Genomic DNA, 17,680 nt, shown 5'->3' with positions numbered 1-17,680 from the left:
TTGTGTAATGTAGTTCATTTAAAACTTAAAGTAATTTTTCTTTAACTTACAAATCAGTTGCTAAATACTAAGAGAATTACTGCTTTTTTTTCCTTTTAATTCATTTGAAAGTACAACTGCTATTAATATCAGCATACTTTTGAACCCATATTTGTTACATTCATGGAAACATAGGATAATATAATATACATCTTGTAACATTTATTTGCATTCCAAAATAAAAACCTCATTTGTAATTTAAGGTATTTAATAAATTCATTACCCATAAAATAGATATATATTAACCATTTGCTTTAAAGGACAGAATTGCTACTAAGAATTTTATGTCTGTACTAATTTACACAAAATGCTCTCAAAGATTTGAGGAGGAATGTGCCATCTGGTAGCTTCCTGTTTTAACTATTTTTTTTCTTTCTAATTAGGTGCTAAGTTAAGTCATTAAGGTTATTAAAGAACTGAAAGTGTTCTTGGCAATATCTCAGATTTTTAATGCCCCAGGTATAAAACCCTCAGTCATTCTGAGGAAGTTACAGCTCAGATTAAAGTTAAATTCCAGGGTTTTTTTTAAGAATGTAAGGAACATTTCAGAAAATAATTTATAAACTGGGTTTAAATCCTGCTGTGTTTCATAGTGGTAACTTTACCCCCACAAGTCACTTCACTTCTTAGTACTCAGTGAAAACACAAGTCCAGTTTCTAGCTAGTAAGAGTTTAAAATTTAACAGGTTAATATTATCCTCTTTCAGTACAAGGGCTACTTCTAAACTCTTTGGAAAGTAAAGTAGAGGTGTTAGTGACTTTAACAAATATGAGGAAAAAATCTTAATATATTCCCAGATTTGTAGAAATTTTTCATGCCTGTGAGTTTCCATAAAACAGGGCTTTTACTCCATTTTTTTGTTTGTTTCTTTTGTTTTTTACTAAGATACTAGATTTTTGCCATTCCCTCTACCTCATTTTACAGATGAGGAAACTGAGGCAAAAGTAATTTGCCCAAAGTCACACAGCTATTAAGCGTCTGAGGTAGGATTTTAACTCGGGTAATTCCTAATACCAGGCTTCAGGCTCATTCCACTATATCACCTAGCTACCTTTCCATAAAACAGCATTTACATGCAGTAGTAATTATTGTACCTTAGTTAAACCACTTTGCTTTGCCCTTCCAATTTATATTTGTTTGAGATGAGGCAATTCAAAAAACGGGAATCCTTTCTAATAGTTTTGTCTTGGCAGTTGGAATTTATCTTCAGTTACTGAGTAAAAATGTAATATGTGATTTAAGCTTGCCACATGTAATATTAGCCCTCTCCTCCATTTTAAAAGTAAGAATCTGATACCATAGGGAATAAGGGAAGAATCACTATTTTGCCTATATCCATTACGGTCACCCTGAAAAATTACTCAAAGCTCTTGTGATGATTAAAAAGGTTTGAGAGAGATTGTTTCTGGATAATTTAGTCATTTTATTAATGAGGCCAATACATTATTAATAAAAAGACCATCATAGCGGCAGGCTCACAGTTTATATATCCTTCAAAGAGGAGGTGAGGTGTTCAATGACAGCTGAGTGGCATCATGTTAACCTTTGGACTGAGAGACTGATTTCTACTTAGAACCACTCTAGCCTTTGGCAGTCTATTCAGTATACCCCATCCAAGCCTAAGCAGGACACAATGGCTATTCCATTTAGCTAGGGTGAGAACCAGAAAATTAGTCCATTTTAATTATCAGTAATGTCCTTCAAGAGACTGACTTAAAAATCAGGACTTTATAAAAAGGAAGGAATTCTGTATATCACCAAATCATTGGTTATTAATTTCTCTCATGCTTCTATGAAAATTCACTGCTATAGTTCTAAAATCCAGGGAACTTAGCCACATTTTACAATCAGCATTAAGCTCTGAGCCATTAAATCTATTTATACTTTTAAATTCTAGGTAGCACATTAAATAGTGCCAGGCCTGAAGTCAGGAAGACTCATCTTCCTAAATTCCTAAAATCCTAGCTTCTCTTATTATGTGACCCTGGGCAAAATCAGTTAGTCCTATTTGCCTCATCCATAAATGAGCTGGAGAAGGAAATGGCAAATTACTGCAGCATCTTTGCCAAGAAAATCCTAAATAAGCTCATGGAGAGTCAGAAACTCCTAAACAACAATAAAACTTTTACTTTGTTTTTCTCATTCTCTTCGTACCTACAGTCATATCTACCTCGTTTCTTTCCTCTTTTCCTTCTGTTATCTTGCTGGCTTATGATAGGCATTTCAAAGAAAAAGCAAAATATATACATCTCTCCTAGCCTCCCCTCTACACATTAAATTAAATTTTGTTTAATTTGGACATCCATATCTGTGTTGCAATGAAATTAGTTATGAAATACATGCTAACCAATATGGTCTTTAGTAACTATATATGATACATTGATTTTAGGAAACAGGGTTGTTTTTCTGATAAGATTAAATATTAGCACAAATAACTATTACAGCAAAATCCCTTTGGGATATATTGGAAACACTGGAAAGTGTCTCTGATCAGATCCCTTTCATTGAATGAGTAGGAATTTGCATCACCTTTGTAATATTTTTTAAAAGGAAGAAAGCACTTCCTCAAGCAGTAAACTCGTGAACTATTAATGCTCTGTTCATCCAGTATATGGGTGATTGTGTTAGTTTTCCTACCTAGTATCATTGCCTTCAGGTTTTTGAGTATAGACCTCTACTGTTAAATCTTTCCAAAAAATACTTTCATCTCCAAATGCTTGAGTAGCTCTCCTGCCTCTTCTGTTACTTGTGAGATGTGATTTTGTTGGTGTGGTTGATCCCACCACTGATAAAATGATTCAATCTCATCTTGTATTATTTGTCTATATCTTGTTCTTTTAAGGATCTTGAGGTCCACTGAACCCACATGTGTATATGTAATATTTATATATGCTACATGAACATACATATATATATAAATAACATTATTTCTTATTTTATTATGCTGTGTTGTTTGTATATCTTTACATATATACATATCTTTTCCCCTACTAGTTTGTAAACAGAAAACAATGTGCTTTATAGTTCTATTTTGTAAGCCATCCTTCCACTGAGCCTTGCTTATATGTTCTTCGAATATTAAATCACTAAGTGGTCCAGATTGGGTTTTTTAGGCGAGACCTTTGATTTCAATAGGATAGGGAAGTCCCAGTGAGGAAATTCCCTCCACTAATGAAATTTAAAAGCAAAGAGACCCACTCCTCCCTACCCCTGCCCCTCCCCCTTCCCCTCCAGAATCCGGGAACGACTTCGAATCCTGCAGCCGCTGGTCGGCCCCAGGACCAGGCAAGCCTGGGCGGAGGCCCTGATCCACCGGCGCCGGGACCCTGGGAAGCGCAAGTCCTGCCTCCGCCCCCTTTTCCTGCCCCGGTCGTAGGAGAAGCCTCAACCAAAAGCTGAGGTGGACACCGTGGGAAGGAGTGGGCTGGACCTAATTAGGTCCGACTCCGGGGTCTCCATAAACTGGCTCTCCCCTAATCTTCGCACCCGGGAGCCCTAAGACTGGCTCCACTCCCTCATCTTCACACCGAGGAGCCGCTCAAACCCTGCCAGAAAATATTTCCCTTAAGCCCAGGCTACAACCACAATTCCTCTGACAGTTCCCCCTCCACCCTCCCATCACCCTCCCACAGATCTCCTAAATTTACTGATTAATACGATAGAATACATTTATTTATTTAGCTCTTAGTGTGCAGTATGTATTTACATTTGTTAGGTGTATAAACTGGCAGCCCCTCCATGGAATAGAGGAGCCTGCCAGAGGGCTGGAAGACCTGGATTCAAGTGGTGCTTTAACAAACTGGATACCTGTGGGCAACTGACACTGGAAAAGAAGAAAAAGAATTAGCCCTTCAAGGTTTGCAAAAGTATTTTACCGATGTTATCTCGCAGCAACCCTGTGAAGTAGGTGCTAATATTACCCTCATTTGACTGAAAGGAAAATGAAGCTGAGCCAGGTTAAGTCACTTGTCTAGGGTCACACAGCTGGGAAATGACTAGGTTACAAAGGAACTGCTAGATTTGTTTCTTTGAAAAGGAGTTTTTTCATAGGGAGTTAGGTGACAAAGTTTATATAATCATTGTTAAATCGGGATTTTCCCAATCCCATTTAGGGTTTTCTTTGCAAAGGTGCTGAAATGGTTTGTCATTTTCTTCTCCAGCTTATTTTACAGATGAGGAAACAGAGGCAAACAGGATTAAGTGATTTGCACAGGGTCATACAGCTAGTAAGTGTCTTGAGGCCAGGTCCTTTAACAATTGATTATTCAATTTACAACTGCTTTGATGAGAATATAAAACATAAATAGGGGAAGTAAAACTTGTCCCTAAATAATTAGGATCCAAATTAGACTATTTATAATGCTTGGAAATCTATAAACAAGCAGCTAGGGTGGAGGATAACCAGACAAAGCTTCCTGAAGGAGTTGACAACTAAGCTAGATCTTAAAGGATATTCCTGATTTCACAGAGAGAAAAAAGTAATGGGTTTCATTCCATGCAAAAAAACAGCTGGAAGGGATCATTGAGATTATTTAGTTTTACAAATCACTTTATATATGAGTAAACTGAGGCCCAGAGAGGTTAGAGGATCTATTTAGTCACAAAATTAATGGCAGAGCTAGAATTTGATCCTATTTCCCCTGATTGCAAATCCAGCATCACTCTTGGCTTAATTAAATGAAGAGATAATCAGGATAGATCAAGGAACAGTAAGAAGTCAAATGCAGCAAAATTATAGGTTATATAAAATACAAAGGAGTAGACAGAAACAAGGCTGAAAGCAGTTCAATAATTTAGTTAAAAAATTGAACAAGCATTTACTTCTTGTTGCTGTTCAATTATGTCCAGACTCTTTGTGACCCCAGACTTTTTTTTCTTCCACTATCTGTCCAAGTTCATATTCCTTATTTTCATACTATCTGTTCCCCTTTTCCTTTTGCCTTCAATCTCAACATCAGGATCTTTTTTAGTGAGTACTGTCTTCTTATGTAGCCAAAGAGACTTTCTTCTTGAAGGAGTTTTGGAATTTCCGGGCTCCCCTCATCAGTTTGGGGGGGGGGAAGAGTGGGTGAGAGATAGTGAGGAATCTGGGGTGATTCCCAGGTTTTGAGCCTGAGGGACTGGGAAAACTGTTTCACTTTATGTAAAAGGGAAGGTTAATAAGTCCTTTGAAATAACTCTCTGAAATGGTTAGATCAGTATAATTCCATCAACACCATATTAGTGTCCCTATTTTTCCAGATCCCCTCCAGCATTTGTCATTTTCCCCTTTTTATCATTTTAGCCAATCTGATAGTTATGAGATTTAAAAGTAGTTTTATTGTAACCATCCTAGACACATACAACTCCAAGAAGTGAAATGTTTCCTGACATATTTGTTGTATGAAAGTGAAAATTGAACTTGTTTTTCAATTGAAATGCAAAAATAAAAATAAACTGGATGTATAAATGTGTAACAAGGCATGTCATATAACAGTGTAACAAGGCAAGCCAAAGAATGAAGTTTATTTCTAAAATTTTTTCTACCTTTGAATGTATATTTTTACATTTATAGAAAGCATAAAGCTATTACAGCTAAAAAATATTACTATTTACAGGATAAATACTGAATCTATTCCTATTTTTTATGACTTTTTTTTTTAACACTTTTAGCATTTTAGTCTGAAAGTAATGAGGTCACAAAAATAGGTATAGTAGAATGAAATATTTAGAATAGAAAAAGTATCTGTGCTGGCTAATCTCAAATACCTTCACTGTAAAATTATTATAAATAGGTATTAAATAGATATTCAGGCAGCATGGTCCTGTACCTACTGAACTATATTCACCTTTCCCATTTAATAATAAAAAAAATTTTGTAAAGTACATCACAACTTATGAGCATAAACCGAAATTAAGTTGATATCAATTTTACAAACTATTTATATACCTCAGGGAACAAGTATTGCAGTATGTCCAAAACAATTTTCACATTTATAAAAGAGAAGAGAATGATTTCACCATGAAGAAATGGCAAAAAGGATAGATTCCTAATTGTATTTTCAAAATGCTGATCTCTTGCACAGAAAAGACTTTTTTCAAAGACTACATTAAAAGTACAACTGAATGACGTCACCTTCAAATATTTCACCTAAACCACTAAAGTATTGATTAAAGGCACTTAGAAGTTTTTGGGTTTCTGCTTTGAGTGAAAGAATCTAAGTAATGTTTGTTGTCAGCCATCTACACTGAAGAATATCAGCATGGTAGGCATTACACATAAATTAATCTCTCCTACTTAAAATAGTAGTACAAATTATTATATATTTCAATTTTCCAAATCGTTGTTTTGAATTAGGGCACCCTCTATGTTCTGAGAAATTATTTAAATGATAGCTGTCCTCTTTGATTTTCATTCACTTTTTCTCCCTCCTTGGAGTCCTGTGATATTGAATCCAGTCCCACAAAAATATAATGTGAAGGGAAGAAATTCCCTTATAGATTATCACTTTCTCTGTGAGTTATAATCTTAAAGAGTTTCCTAGAGCATCAAGAAGTTAAGTTGCTTGCTCAAGATCACACAGATGGAATGGGCCAGAGAGAGTACTTGAATCCAGGCTTTTCCAGTTTTGAGTTCTGGATCCTTTTTTTCACTTTGTCACATTGCCTTTAATTACTATTAATTACATGTTTGAGCTAATGATTGGTTTATCAGCATAACTATTCATGAATTTGTTACCCTATATTCTTAACATGTCTGCATTTTGTTTCATTGAAATTTTCTCAAATGATAATTCATCATTAAAAAGTAATTTTATAAAAATGGAATGATTACTTGTATAATAGATTTCATATTTATTTCTTATGAAACCCAGATACCTGACAATGCTGAACTCTCACTTTTGTGGTGGTGGCTGGTTGTGTGTTTCTAATTCTAGGAACTTCAAAAAGAAACTTTTCAGAAAATGTTAAGGTATCCAAAAAAAGGATTAGTAAGATTTGACCAATCAGATGAAAGCACCTATCTGGCCAATTTGGCAGTTAAGAGGAACGCCAGTGCCTTTTTTGAAAAATATGACCGGAGTGAGATTCAAGAATTACTTGCTACAGCACTTGTCAGCTGGCTTTCTGGAAAAGAGGATACTCGCTCACACACAGAACTTCCCGATGGACTTATAAGTCAATTGAAAAATGTTGGCTTCTCCACTGCAATCCTGCTGGCACCAGTAGATCCAAATGCAAACCTGGATTATCGGGAAGTTCATCAGATCATAAGAGAGCTCTCTGTTGGAATTTATTGTTTGAATCAAATTCCTTCTATCAGTTTAGAAACTAATTATGATCAAAGCTCATTCTGCCAGCTGCCTCCAGCTTATTTTGATACTCGAATTGGACAAATTCTGATTAATGTCGACTACATGATAAAATCACTCTGGCATGGAATATATATGTCGAAAGAAAAAAGGATGAGGTTCTCTGAAATGTGGCGCTCCCTTATGGATGTTGATAGTGAAGGGAAGCCTCAAACGGATAAAGATATCTTTGCAGAGTTTAATGCAGCAGGTAAGCATATACTCTTTTCAAATCATTCATTTCAGTTGTATTTGAAATCATTCTAGATCATTTGACAAAGCAGATGGAACTTAATCTCCCCCATACACAAAAGTTAAAAAGTTTGAAAAAGCTTGAGGTTTTATAAAGCTGATTCTATACACAACTATAAAAATAATGATTGGTTTATCAGCATAACTATTCATGAATTTGTTACCCTATATTCTTAACATGTCTGCATTTTGGTCAAAGATTTTTATGTGAGCCAGAGCTTATAACTAGGAATTTATGCAAGTGGGGCAAATTACTATAAATTACTCCAAAGCAAGTGTTACTAGAGGCATCTTCTGTTGGAGATGGGGAGGAAGTGATGGATACTACCCTGTGGAGGGAGGTCACTGCTGGGGAGGTTATCTCCACCCACTCCAGGAATTCAGGACATATAGTAACTTCCTGTTTTTTTTATTGTTATTGTTATTGTTATTGTTATTGTTATTATTGTTATTATTTTGCTGAGGCAATTGGGGTTAAGTGACTTGGACAGGGGCACAGAGCTAGGAAGTGGTGTGACTGAGACCAGATTTAAACTCAAGTCTTCCTGACTTCAGGGTTGGTGCTCTATCCATTGTACCACCTAACTGCCCTAACTTCCTGTTTAAACTATCTGTTACTCATAACTAAATTCTGATTATCTAGGTCAGTTATTTCTTCATACTTGCCATTCAAAAAGTGATGGGGAAGAGGAATGAAGAAAATAGAAATGACCTGATATCCCATATAACAAATGCATTTGTGGAGAAAATGGGAAAAGGATTTAAAATCATCATCTTCCCCACTCTTATCAAAATCTAACAAAATAAAAACAATCCTTAAAATATTATGTTAGATCTGAAAAGAAACTCAAGGATCACTTGTTCAGTACAGTTCAGTTCCTTGATTTTTATAGTGGATGTGTTAAAGTAAAAATTCTTCCTTTGGGCTTTTCACCCAGAATAACAAGGCAAAATTCATGACAAAGAGAATTAAAAGTTTATTATAGGTACATCAAATAGCAACATATATTTGGGCTGATCAGTGAAGATCAATGATGGCTTCAAGTTGGGGCCAGTGTTTTATAGGTAACTTTAAGACAATGCAAATATTTCTACCTCAGCAGAGTTTGGGCCCTTGCATCTCAATTCTTCCCCAAGGTAGCAAGGATGGGACAGTTTGCAGACAGGGTACAGAGGTCACAGATAAGTGACCAATATCTGGGGACTAGGCAGCCAGTATCAGGGGATTGGGTGGCACCTTTCTCAACACTGATTGATAAGCAGGATGGGGAACAATGGGAATCTAAGTAAACATAATTTTCAATAGAGGAAGCTGAGCCTTCTCCCCCACTCCCAAGAGGGGAGATGACCTATCCATGTAGGGTCACAGAAAAAGATCAGTCAAATGGTACCAGAAAATGAAGCATAATTGAGATGGAATCAAATGTCCAAATATTATAAACTATCTTACTGATAGATCTGGAAAGAGCCTTAGAAACCATCTTGTCTAACTACATCAATTACGGGGAAGAAACAGAACCAAGGTATAGAGCAGCTCTTTAATTTTCAGGTCAGTGAATTTAGGCAGGTTGTTTAAATTTGGCTTGGTTCAGGGGAACAATGATGGACCTTCCCTTCCAGAGAAGCAGTCTTTGTCTTATAACATACAACACACTGGTATGCAGTCCTTTTCTTCACCCTTCCATGCCATATTATTGCCCTTATCTTTCCCTCGCAACGTTTAACAACTAAAGGGAACTTTATTTCAAAGGAAAGAAGTATCAGATGGGGAGCCCTGAAGCTCTGTTTATCTCTCAAATAAAATTCTCTCTCTCTCCTATCTCTCTGTCTCTGTCCTTTTGTCAGTCTCTGTCTCTGGGTTTCCTCTCTCCATAACCTCTCCCCTCCCACAGGATACAGGTAGAATCTTTTCCTTTTTCCTTCACATGGTGCTAGCTCCACTTTAAGCATGGCTCTAGTGATTAACCCTTGGCTACAAGCTTCTACAAGCTTAGGTTCTATTAGCCTTCATAAGTCCTGAAGAATCCAGCAAGAATATGTCTGGCTCCATTGTGCCCTTCCTCACCCCCTACAAGAAATTATTCAGCTCTTATTCTCTCTGTCCAGTCATAGGCCTTGCCTAACCAAAGCTCCATTACCTTCCCATTTCAGGTTCTGGTCCCAGCCTTCTTCCCTAGAAGCAGCCTGTTGCTATTTAAATCTCGAATTAGAATTACATAACTTGTACAATTGGGGACCAACTGCAAGGGGATTGGAAGTTGGGGTGGAGGGCATTGGGAGTGGGTGGGTTGTGAGATTTCTGTTTACTTGGCTTCTTAAATAACTATATAGATATATGTAATGTTATCAGATAGGTAGATGAATTTATATTCAGGAATAGGAATTAGGGCTTAAATTCTGCCTCTGGTACTGTGTCATCTTAGTCCAGTTACAACCTTTCTGAGCCTCAGGTTCCTTGTTTGTAAAAAAAAGGATAATAATCCCTAGACTAGTTGATAGGCCATGTCAAGAGGCCCAAATCAAAAAGCATTTTATAAACTTAATCTTTATCTTTTGATAAGGAGCCATTTTAAAACAACATTAATAGATACCATTAATCCATTTACTATTCCTTTATCTCTACTGACAACATTGAAAATTAAGGTTATTTATTGCATGGCAAATCCAGTAGGGGAGAAAAACAATTGTCAATAGAATTATCTATGTAATTGAGAAAATGGACTTTTAAAATGCATGTAATCTAGCCTCTTTTTTCCCCTTCATTTTTGATCTCTAAAAATCATTAGAAATTGTTATGCTAGACACAGAAGCTATTTTGAAAAAAAATTAAATACATTCTTCAGACATGTAAAAATAGTTTTTTTTTTTTTTATTTTGACCAGAAATCAGAAGATTTGGGTTGTAATTCCATTTTTATTACCGATTTATTCTGTGACCTTGGACCTCAGTTTTGTTATATATAACATGAGTTGATAAGAATAGATGATCTCTAAGGCTTTTTTGCAGCTGTGACGCTGAGTGATTTCATATATGTCTTTTAGGTTTTACTTCATAGGCATGGAATGAGGAGGTACTCTTTTGTTACTACAAACTACTGAAACTAAAACATGTGTTAAGATGTCCCTGTAGCATACAATTCCATGAATTTAAAGAGAATAAAATACTTAATAAGAACTCAAATCAGTAAGAATTGTAAAAATTGTTCCAACACACATAAAACCCTCCTTAGTTAATAATCTTTTAAGCATGGAGGGGATATATCATTTGTGTGAGGCTTTTCTCTATGCAGCTTTCTCTGAGCTTTTTTAGTAGGTATTCACTTGAACAACTACTGTTCTGTGTGATCAGAATAATTATTGCTTCCTTCACTTTGTGATTCTTGTGAATCTTAGGTAGCTAAGAATCCAATGCCAGATGGCTCAAAATAAGAAGCTCTAAATGTTTTATTTATCATTCTAAAGTCACTCTGGAAGAAATGCTTTTGAAGGTGAACAACGTGGTCACCTTACTCATTTTCCTTCTTATATACCATATCGGCTTCCTAAAGTCAGTTATAATAGAAGAAATCTACTGTGACCCAGTTTTAGTTTCTAGCAAACACAGAGGAAGAAAAGGAAAGGCTACTCTTAGCCTCCTTGCATTTAAGGAGCCTAAAGACAGAAATAATCTCTGGATTAGGACTATAAACTGGCATTTTATAGGATGAAGACAAACTCTTCACAAGCTTTAGCAATATATTGACTGTTAAATTAGTGACCACTCTCCCATATGATTTAGGAGAGCTAGAAGTACTCATGCAGCTGAATGATGCTGATTATTTTAGGATAAGTAATGTAGTAATTGATTATTATGTATTACATATAATTTACATGTTTGACATATATTGCTGTTCAAGCATCATTAGTTTTTGTGCTTTTCTGCAATGTATCCCTTACACTATTGTTGAGGCTTAAGACACCCGCAACAATGTTAGGATTCCTAGGTCAGTGTTTCAGGTAATGTGCAAACTCAGCTTATCTCCAAGTTAAGGGGCAAAGATTTATTGTTGCTGCTAATAGGGGACGAAGTTTCAAAAGAAGTTGGCAAAGAACCAGGAGCAAGAAGATATACTTATAGGAAAAAATTAGAAAGATCAGATGCTTCATGTCACTGATATGCTAATTTTATGGTTTAGGAGTAGAATTGAGGAGTAGTCTGATATGCAACTCATTATTGTTTCAGAAACTTTATTATTATTGACCAACAGATTGTTATCTGACAACCAGCATTGTTTGTGGAACTACAGCACTCCCTAGGCCAGGTGGCCCTAGGGCTAAGGCTAGGTGGCCCTAGGGCTATTGCTACATCTTTCCCTAGGAGTTATACCACAACACTACTGCATGGTGCAAAGTAGCATGTTTCTGAATGTGATCTGTTGGGCCACCTAAAGCAACTGACGTGTAATGCTATATGTTTTGCACTGCCTTGAGATTTGTGTCCTTTGTTCGATTTATGCCATTTTGTCACATAAATAATCAACCCTTTTCCCCCCAGAGTTTGGTCTAAGACAGATAAACAGGTTGTATCTATGGGTCTATTCCTCTTAAGGAGGAGGACATGTCTACAAGGCAGCACAGTTAAAACACATATCAATTACTACATTCAACCGAAACTAGGGTACCAACAGAAGAACAACATGCACAACAAAGATGTCATGACTTCAGTGGAAGAAGGTGACCCCAATTCAATAAGATTTCTAGCTGAAACGCCTCACTCATTGGTAGGGCCAGTGAGAGCAGTGACAGAACCAGAAAATATCAGTGATCTTACAATATGGCAGGTATAAATTTGTCTTTCTTGGGTATTCCTCACATACAGATCCCTCATGTGTGATCCCTATATATGATCACTTTTCTACAAATGATCCTTAATGTATGAGAGAGAGTGTATCCCTGGTTTGAGTAGAAAGGAAGGAGAGGAGAATGTTCTCTTGCAAGTCTTACTCTGCTATTGCATTAATTGTCTTTTCTTTAAACCAAGGCCTCTGCTTTTTTTTTTTTTAATGGGAGAGTCTGATGAGCTATTATTTGAAGTGCATGTTGATCCATAGAGTACCATAAACCTGACTTGAGGAGCTTCATCTATTAGATTAGAGTTTCCCAGTTGCAACTTGTTTTATATAGAGATAGTGCTACTATGGAAACAACTGCTGATATTATTTCTTCAGGGGTGTACAGGTGAGCTGTACCATGTCTTTAGGCTCACTGGGAATCTGTGTCTCAGCTTCAGCAAAAAACATATTCTTTCTGCCAGTTTCCTTAGAACATATTTGTATCTAGCCAAGGGACTGAAGCTCTGGCTACAGCTGCAGAGTTCCCATAAATTCTCACCCTATTAGACTGACACTGGCAGAATTAATGTGATACACTGAGTATATATAGTTGGTTCAAGAATTGTTTCGTTGGGACAGGTCAATTCAGTAATTAGGGAGATAGGGATTGGATCTGGGTTTTCACTAGTACAGGGCACTCCTAGTGTTATGTCACTGTTTCCTTTAATTGTTCTGCCTCAGTTTCCCTAAATTGTTCTACTTCATTTTCCCTGAATTATTCTGCCTCAATGGCAAGCCCCCTTCCTGACCATTAGAACTGCTATAAATTAGGGCTGGGACCCCTAACCATTAGCATTTCATAGAGCCATAAATTGTAGATAGGTTTTTTTAGAGATAGGTAAGCATATCTTCCATTTTAGACATCCTGGCTGCTACATCCTCCTAAGTTATTAGAATTTATGGTCCTCACCCCCAACCTATCAGAACTGAATTATGGTCCATTCCTGGAAATTCCCTCTCAGCAGCGCTTATTTATCTCCACCCTGCTTTATTCCACTGATCACTGGAACCCTATAAGAATCCTTGGAATTCTTCACTTGTTGCTGGATTCTTTTGAGAGACAAGTCCAATCCAGCCAATTAATCTGAGCTCTCCAATAAAATATTAAAATTCTCTAATCTCTATCTTGCCTCAGTTTCTCCAGCATTACACTAGAAGAGGAGATTCCCTTTAACAAGAGGAATGACTATACAGAAGTCCTTCCTATACAGAAGGGCTTCTTCATGGAAAAGAGATGTCTCATCACTCTGAGACAATGAAAGAGCTTTAAAAAAAAGAGCTAGTTTCTACAAATTGATGCCTAAGGAATGTATAGTATTAGAATTTGAGCAGTGCTTCAGTTTTATGTTTTAGAATAAAAGACAGAATTTTTAGATTTCAAATGAGATAGTGTTTATACTTCCAGAAAGAAAGACATCAGCTCCCCCTAGTGAGAACTGTGTTCTGAAATCCACCTTGGGAAATCTATAGATGATTTTCTAAATTGAACCATTCTAATGGTATGCATTCCTTGGACATTAATTTGTAGTGAAGTAAACTAATTTCTTTAAAACAAAACAAAACAAAAAAAAATGTTTAAAAAAAAAAAAAAAAAAACCTCTGTATCCTTGGGATGATAAATGAATGAAAATGGCTTCTCCACAAAAAAGCCATTCTATATAAACATTCGTCTAGTTAAAGAGTCTTGTCATCTGGGAGTGGCCTGTGCCAGTGAAATCCCAGATCCTATCCCTATCCCCCTGAATACTGAATTATCCGGGAGGTATCTTATCAAACACCCCTCCCCCCATCATGATTCAAATATGGGGCTTTGTTGTCATATGAATAATTGAGATCACTTGTTGCCAAAGGGACAGTTTCTGGCCTTCTAATGGATTTTCAGGCTGTTTTTCTTTTGTGGAAGTTGTTTATCCTACTGAATTTGTACTACCTAAGCTTCCTTCAGTGAAGAGAATATTTATTTATAAGCCTCTGCCCAGACATTCATATCCTTGTTAACCTTCAGCAGTAATGGAGTTTGCATTCCCTTCTAATTATTCTCTTGACAAGACCCATCGCACTGTAATGAATAGCAAGTATTAGAAGTTGTTTTTTTTTTTTTTAAATTTATTTTCTGATGTGTAGAGTAGCAATTTCACTGTCAGGAATCTTGTATTTGAAGACAACAAATGTCAGATTTGGGTTTATCAAAAAGAGTCATTGAAGGGTTCTATTGAATTGTTAGTGAGTGATATTGAAGTGGGCAAGCTATATATTTCCCAACCACTCCCCTGACAAGAAAATATGCCAGTGTGTGCAAGCTAGTGATCAAACACATATAATGCTTTAGGAGAAATGGAAGAAGTGGTCCTCGAGAAAATCCTAACTGCAATAAGCACTTGGTTTCTTCTTATCAGAGTTCAAACAACTATTATCCTAGCTCTGGATAAAAGTTCATTGGGATGAGCTAATAGTTGCCCTTAAGGGGAAGAAAATCACAAATGATAAATATAGTAATTTTCCTTTAGGATAAGGATCTGTTCCACTAAAAGGCAAGCAGTTCATCTGAAGGACAAAACTGCTCTTAGAGTCACTGCATGAGTGCTGGTAGCTTTCCCCCAAAGCACTACAGAGCCTGCCCCAGAATTTACTCAAAGGTCTCATATACATATACATACTACATATATATATAGAGAGAGAGATTATATATAGAAATTATAAAGATATAGATATAAATATCTCCTTCAGAAAAAAAAAAGAAGAGAGTCCCTGTCTTGAAGTAACATTCATGAAAATGGTAGCATTTTTGACAAAAGTATTCTAATGTATCAGAGTGCAGATCACATCAGTTGTTCCTACATCTAGTAAAAAGAGATACATTTCTTCTGGGGGGTGGAAACTTCTGTGACAACAATCCATAAAACTCATTTGGGGCCCTCAGACGAACTTTATCAACACTCCATTGAAGAAGGGACCCCAAAACTCTAAAACTCCTTCAAAGACAAATTCCCTGTCCTTGCACCGAATTCCAAGGGGGTGCAGGGGAGCCAAACCTCTCCATTTGATTCCCTGAACCCCGAACCTGCTACTAGACCCCATCATTTAACTCCCTGACCACCAGGGACCCTAATCTCATTTTGGTTCCCTAAATCTAGACCTCATCATTTGGTTCCCTGACAGAAAGGAGCCCCAAAACTTAAACCTAATCATCATGACATAATTGCTCCCACAGCTAAACTGGGATGGGGAGCACTGGGAGAGGAAGTAGTCTGGCCTCCTGGCCCACATGGTTGGGACGGCCACCCTTTGAGGGTCTTAATGCTTCTGATCTCTTTCCAAGTATCTGCTGCCTCTAGTCCACAGGAAGAGAGACAGCTGCTCATCCTGCCTCCAAGGTTGCCACTCCCACCCTCAAATGTTTTTGCCCCAGGTAGAAAAATTTCTAGTTACAGCTCTGCATGTATTTACATCAGCTCAAAAGCCATAACAATAATAGTCTCTAAAAGGAATACAAACATTTCATTGTTTGCCTCTTGGCAGGCCTACATAAACACTTTCATCTATTTTTAGAAACAATTTTGATGAAGCTGGCAAGCTCTAGAATTGCCTTAATCGGCACTTTTTGTCTCTTATCTTGTTGTCTTTCAGTGCCAATGGAGACCTACATAAAAAAATAATCTTAAAAAGTGAGATTCTGGAAGGTATATTTTTAGGATTTAATTGACAGATACGTTTTACTCTACAAAAGATGTTTATCAGTTTGGGGGAAATGACATAAAATATGAATTTTTCACTATGTGAAAATTTCCTTTTTTTGCTCTGAAGGTCTTGTTGATCTCACAAAGGATCCAGATTATGATGGAATATATGATGAAGATATGAATGAAGACCCAACCTATGATCCTAATAGCCCTGAAGAAAAATCAATATTTATGAAATATGTTGAAAATATAAAACTAAAGCTGACATTTAGCACCACACTAGTTCAGCAATATGAAAATGTCTTCCTATTTGAAACAGCCTATTGGCTTACTAATGCAATAAGATATACCGAAGAGTATCTTGATATTTGTACCTATCAGAGAATTCAGCAAAGATTAGCTCTTCATAAAAAACTTATAGAAAAACATTTTGAGAAGAAAACCGAAATGCGGCAAAATATGGCATATCTAAAATTAATATGCTTCATGATTCCATTCTTGCTTAGCTTAAAAAAGAAGATGAAAGTTCCAAACTTAAGTACCCTGCTTCCATCATTTTCAGGTAAGAATAGTTATCATCAGAAAGCCAACTTTCTTTTTCCACTCAAAAAAAAAATCGTATCTTTTTCCAAGTTTAGGATTTGTAGTTCTTTCTAACTGTGGGCTCTCAGAATATGTCCCAAATGCTAGCATATTGAGATATATAGTCAGGCAGGAAGTAAAGGATAGGAAAGAAGGAAGAAAATCAGTTTACACTATTTAAAGAGATTTTATATTTTACTTAGGAGTGCTAGGCAATTCCATCATTCTTTCTCACTGGAGCCTTGTCTAGAGATGCTTCCACATGAAGGGAAGCAAGATAATAATGCAAAAATGCCTGTTCTTCCTGATAGATGTTTCCCCTTCTGACTCTCACCTCTGATCCTAATAAATGTTTATAAATGGACTGATCCCCTGAGTGCAAAGGCTAGCATTCTATAATATAGAAAGTAAGAAGTTAAAAAAAAATTAGTGACCTGGCTTCTTATAGCAATTGATGTATCCTCACTGGAAAATTAGGTCCATCAGGATAAAGTTTGTAGTGAGACTTAAGGAAATGAAAATAGTTTTCCTCTATAGTATCTTTATTTTAACTGTCTCCTCCTACCTTGAATGCCTACTTCCCATCTCTTCTTCTTCAGTTGCCGTCTGAAGCTTGGGATGGGAAGTTGGCAAAAGAACAGAAAGGGAAAAGAAGTAAAAGGACAAAAGACCATAAGCGGGGCAAGGAGAGAGAATAAGTTTAAAGTACCACCAATATGCCAGGCACTGTGCTATACTTAACAAATATTATCCCAGTTGATCCTCATGACAACCTTGGGAGGGAGGTCCTATTATTTTGCCCATTTTATATTGAAGCTAGTGAGACAGAGGTTAATTAACTTGCCCAGCTTTCACAGTTATTAAATGTCTGAGGTTGGATTTGAATTTGGGTCTTACTGATGCCAGCCTTCCCCCTTTATCCACC

The 17,680-nt window shown here is 36.6% G+C and overlaps 1 protein-coding gene across 10 annotated transcripts in view; it reads left to right on the top strand.

Moving 5' to 3' along the window:
• The first annotated feature begins 3,317 nt into the window (after positions 1-3,317).
• Positions 3,318-17,680, top strand: part of ANKAR (ankyrin and armadillo repeat containing) — a 111,411-nt gene continuing 97,048 nt past the window's right edge. For 8 of the 10 annotated variants that reach the window (XM_051986014.1, XM_051986015.1, XM_051986018.1 and 5 more), the window contains exons 1-4: positions 3,318-3,896; positions 6,106-6,285; positions 6,958-7,582; positions 16,298-16,735. In XM_051986014.1, coding sequence (XP_051841974.1) covers positions 6,283-6,285; positions 6,958-7,582; positions 16,298-16,735 — 1,066 coding nt within the window. In that variant the 5' untranslated portion in view covers positions 3,318-3,896; positions 6,106-6,282. The remainder of the gene's footprint in view (positions 3,897-6,105; positions 6,286-6,957; positions 7,583-16,297; positions 16,736-17,680) is intronic. The other 2 variants (XM_051986016.1, XM_051986017.1) reach the window with 2 other exon arrangements.

This window comes from Antechinus flavipes, chromosome 3 (assembly GCF_016432865.1).
Source record: "Antechinus flavipes isolate AdamAnt ecotype Samford, QLD, Australia chromosome 3, AdamAnt_v2, whole genome shotgun sequence".
Lineage (NCBI taxonomy): Eukaryota > Metazoa > Chordata > Mammalia > Dasyuromorphia > Dasyuridae > Antechinus > Antechinus flavipes.
This window is presented reverse-complemented; position numbering and strand designations above follow the sequence as displayed.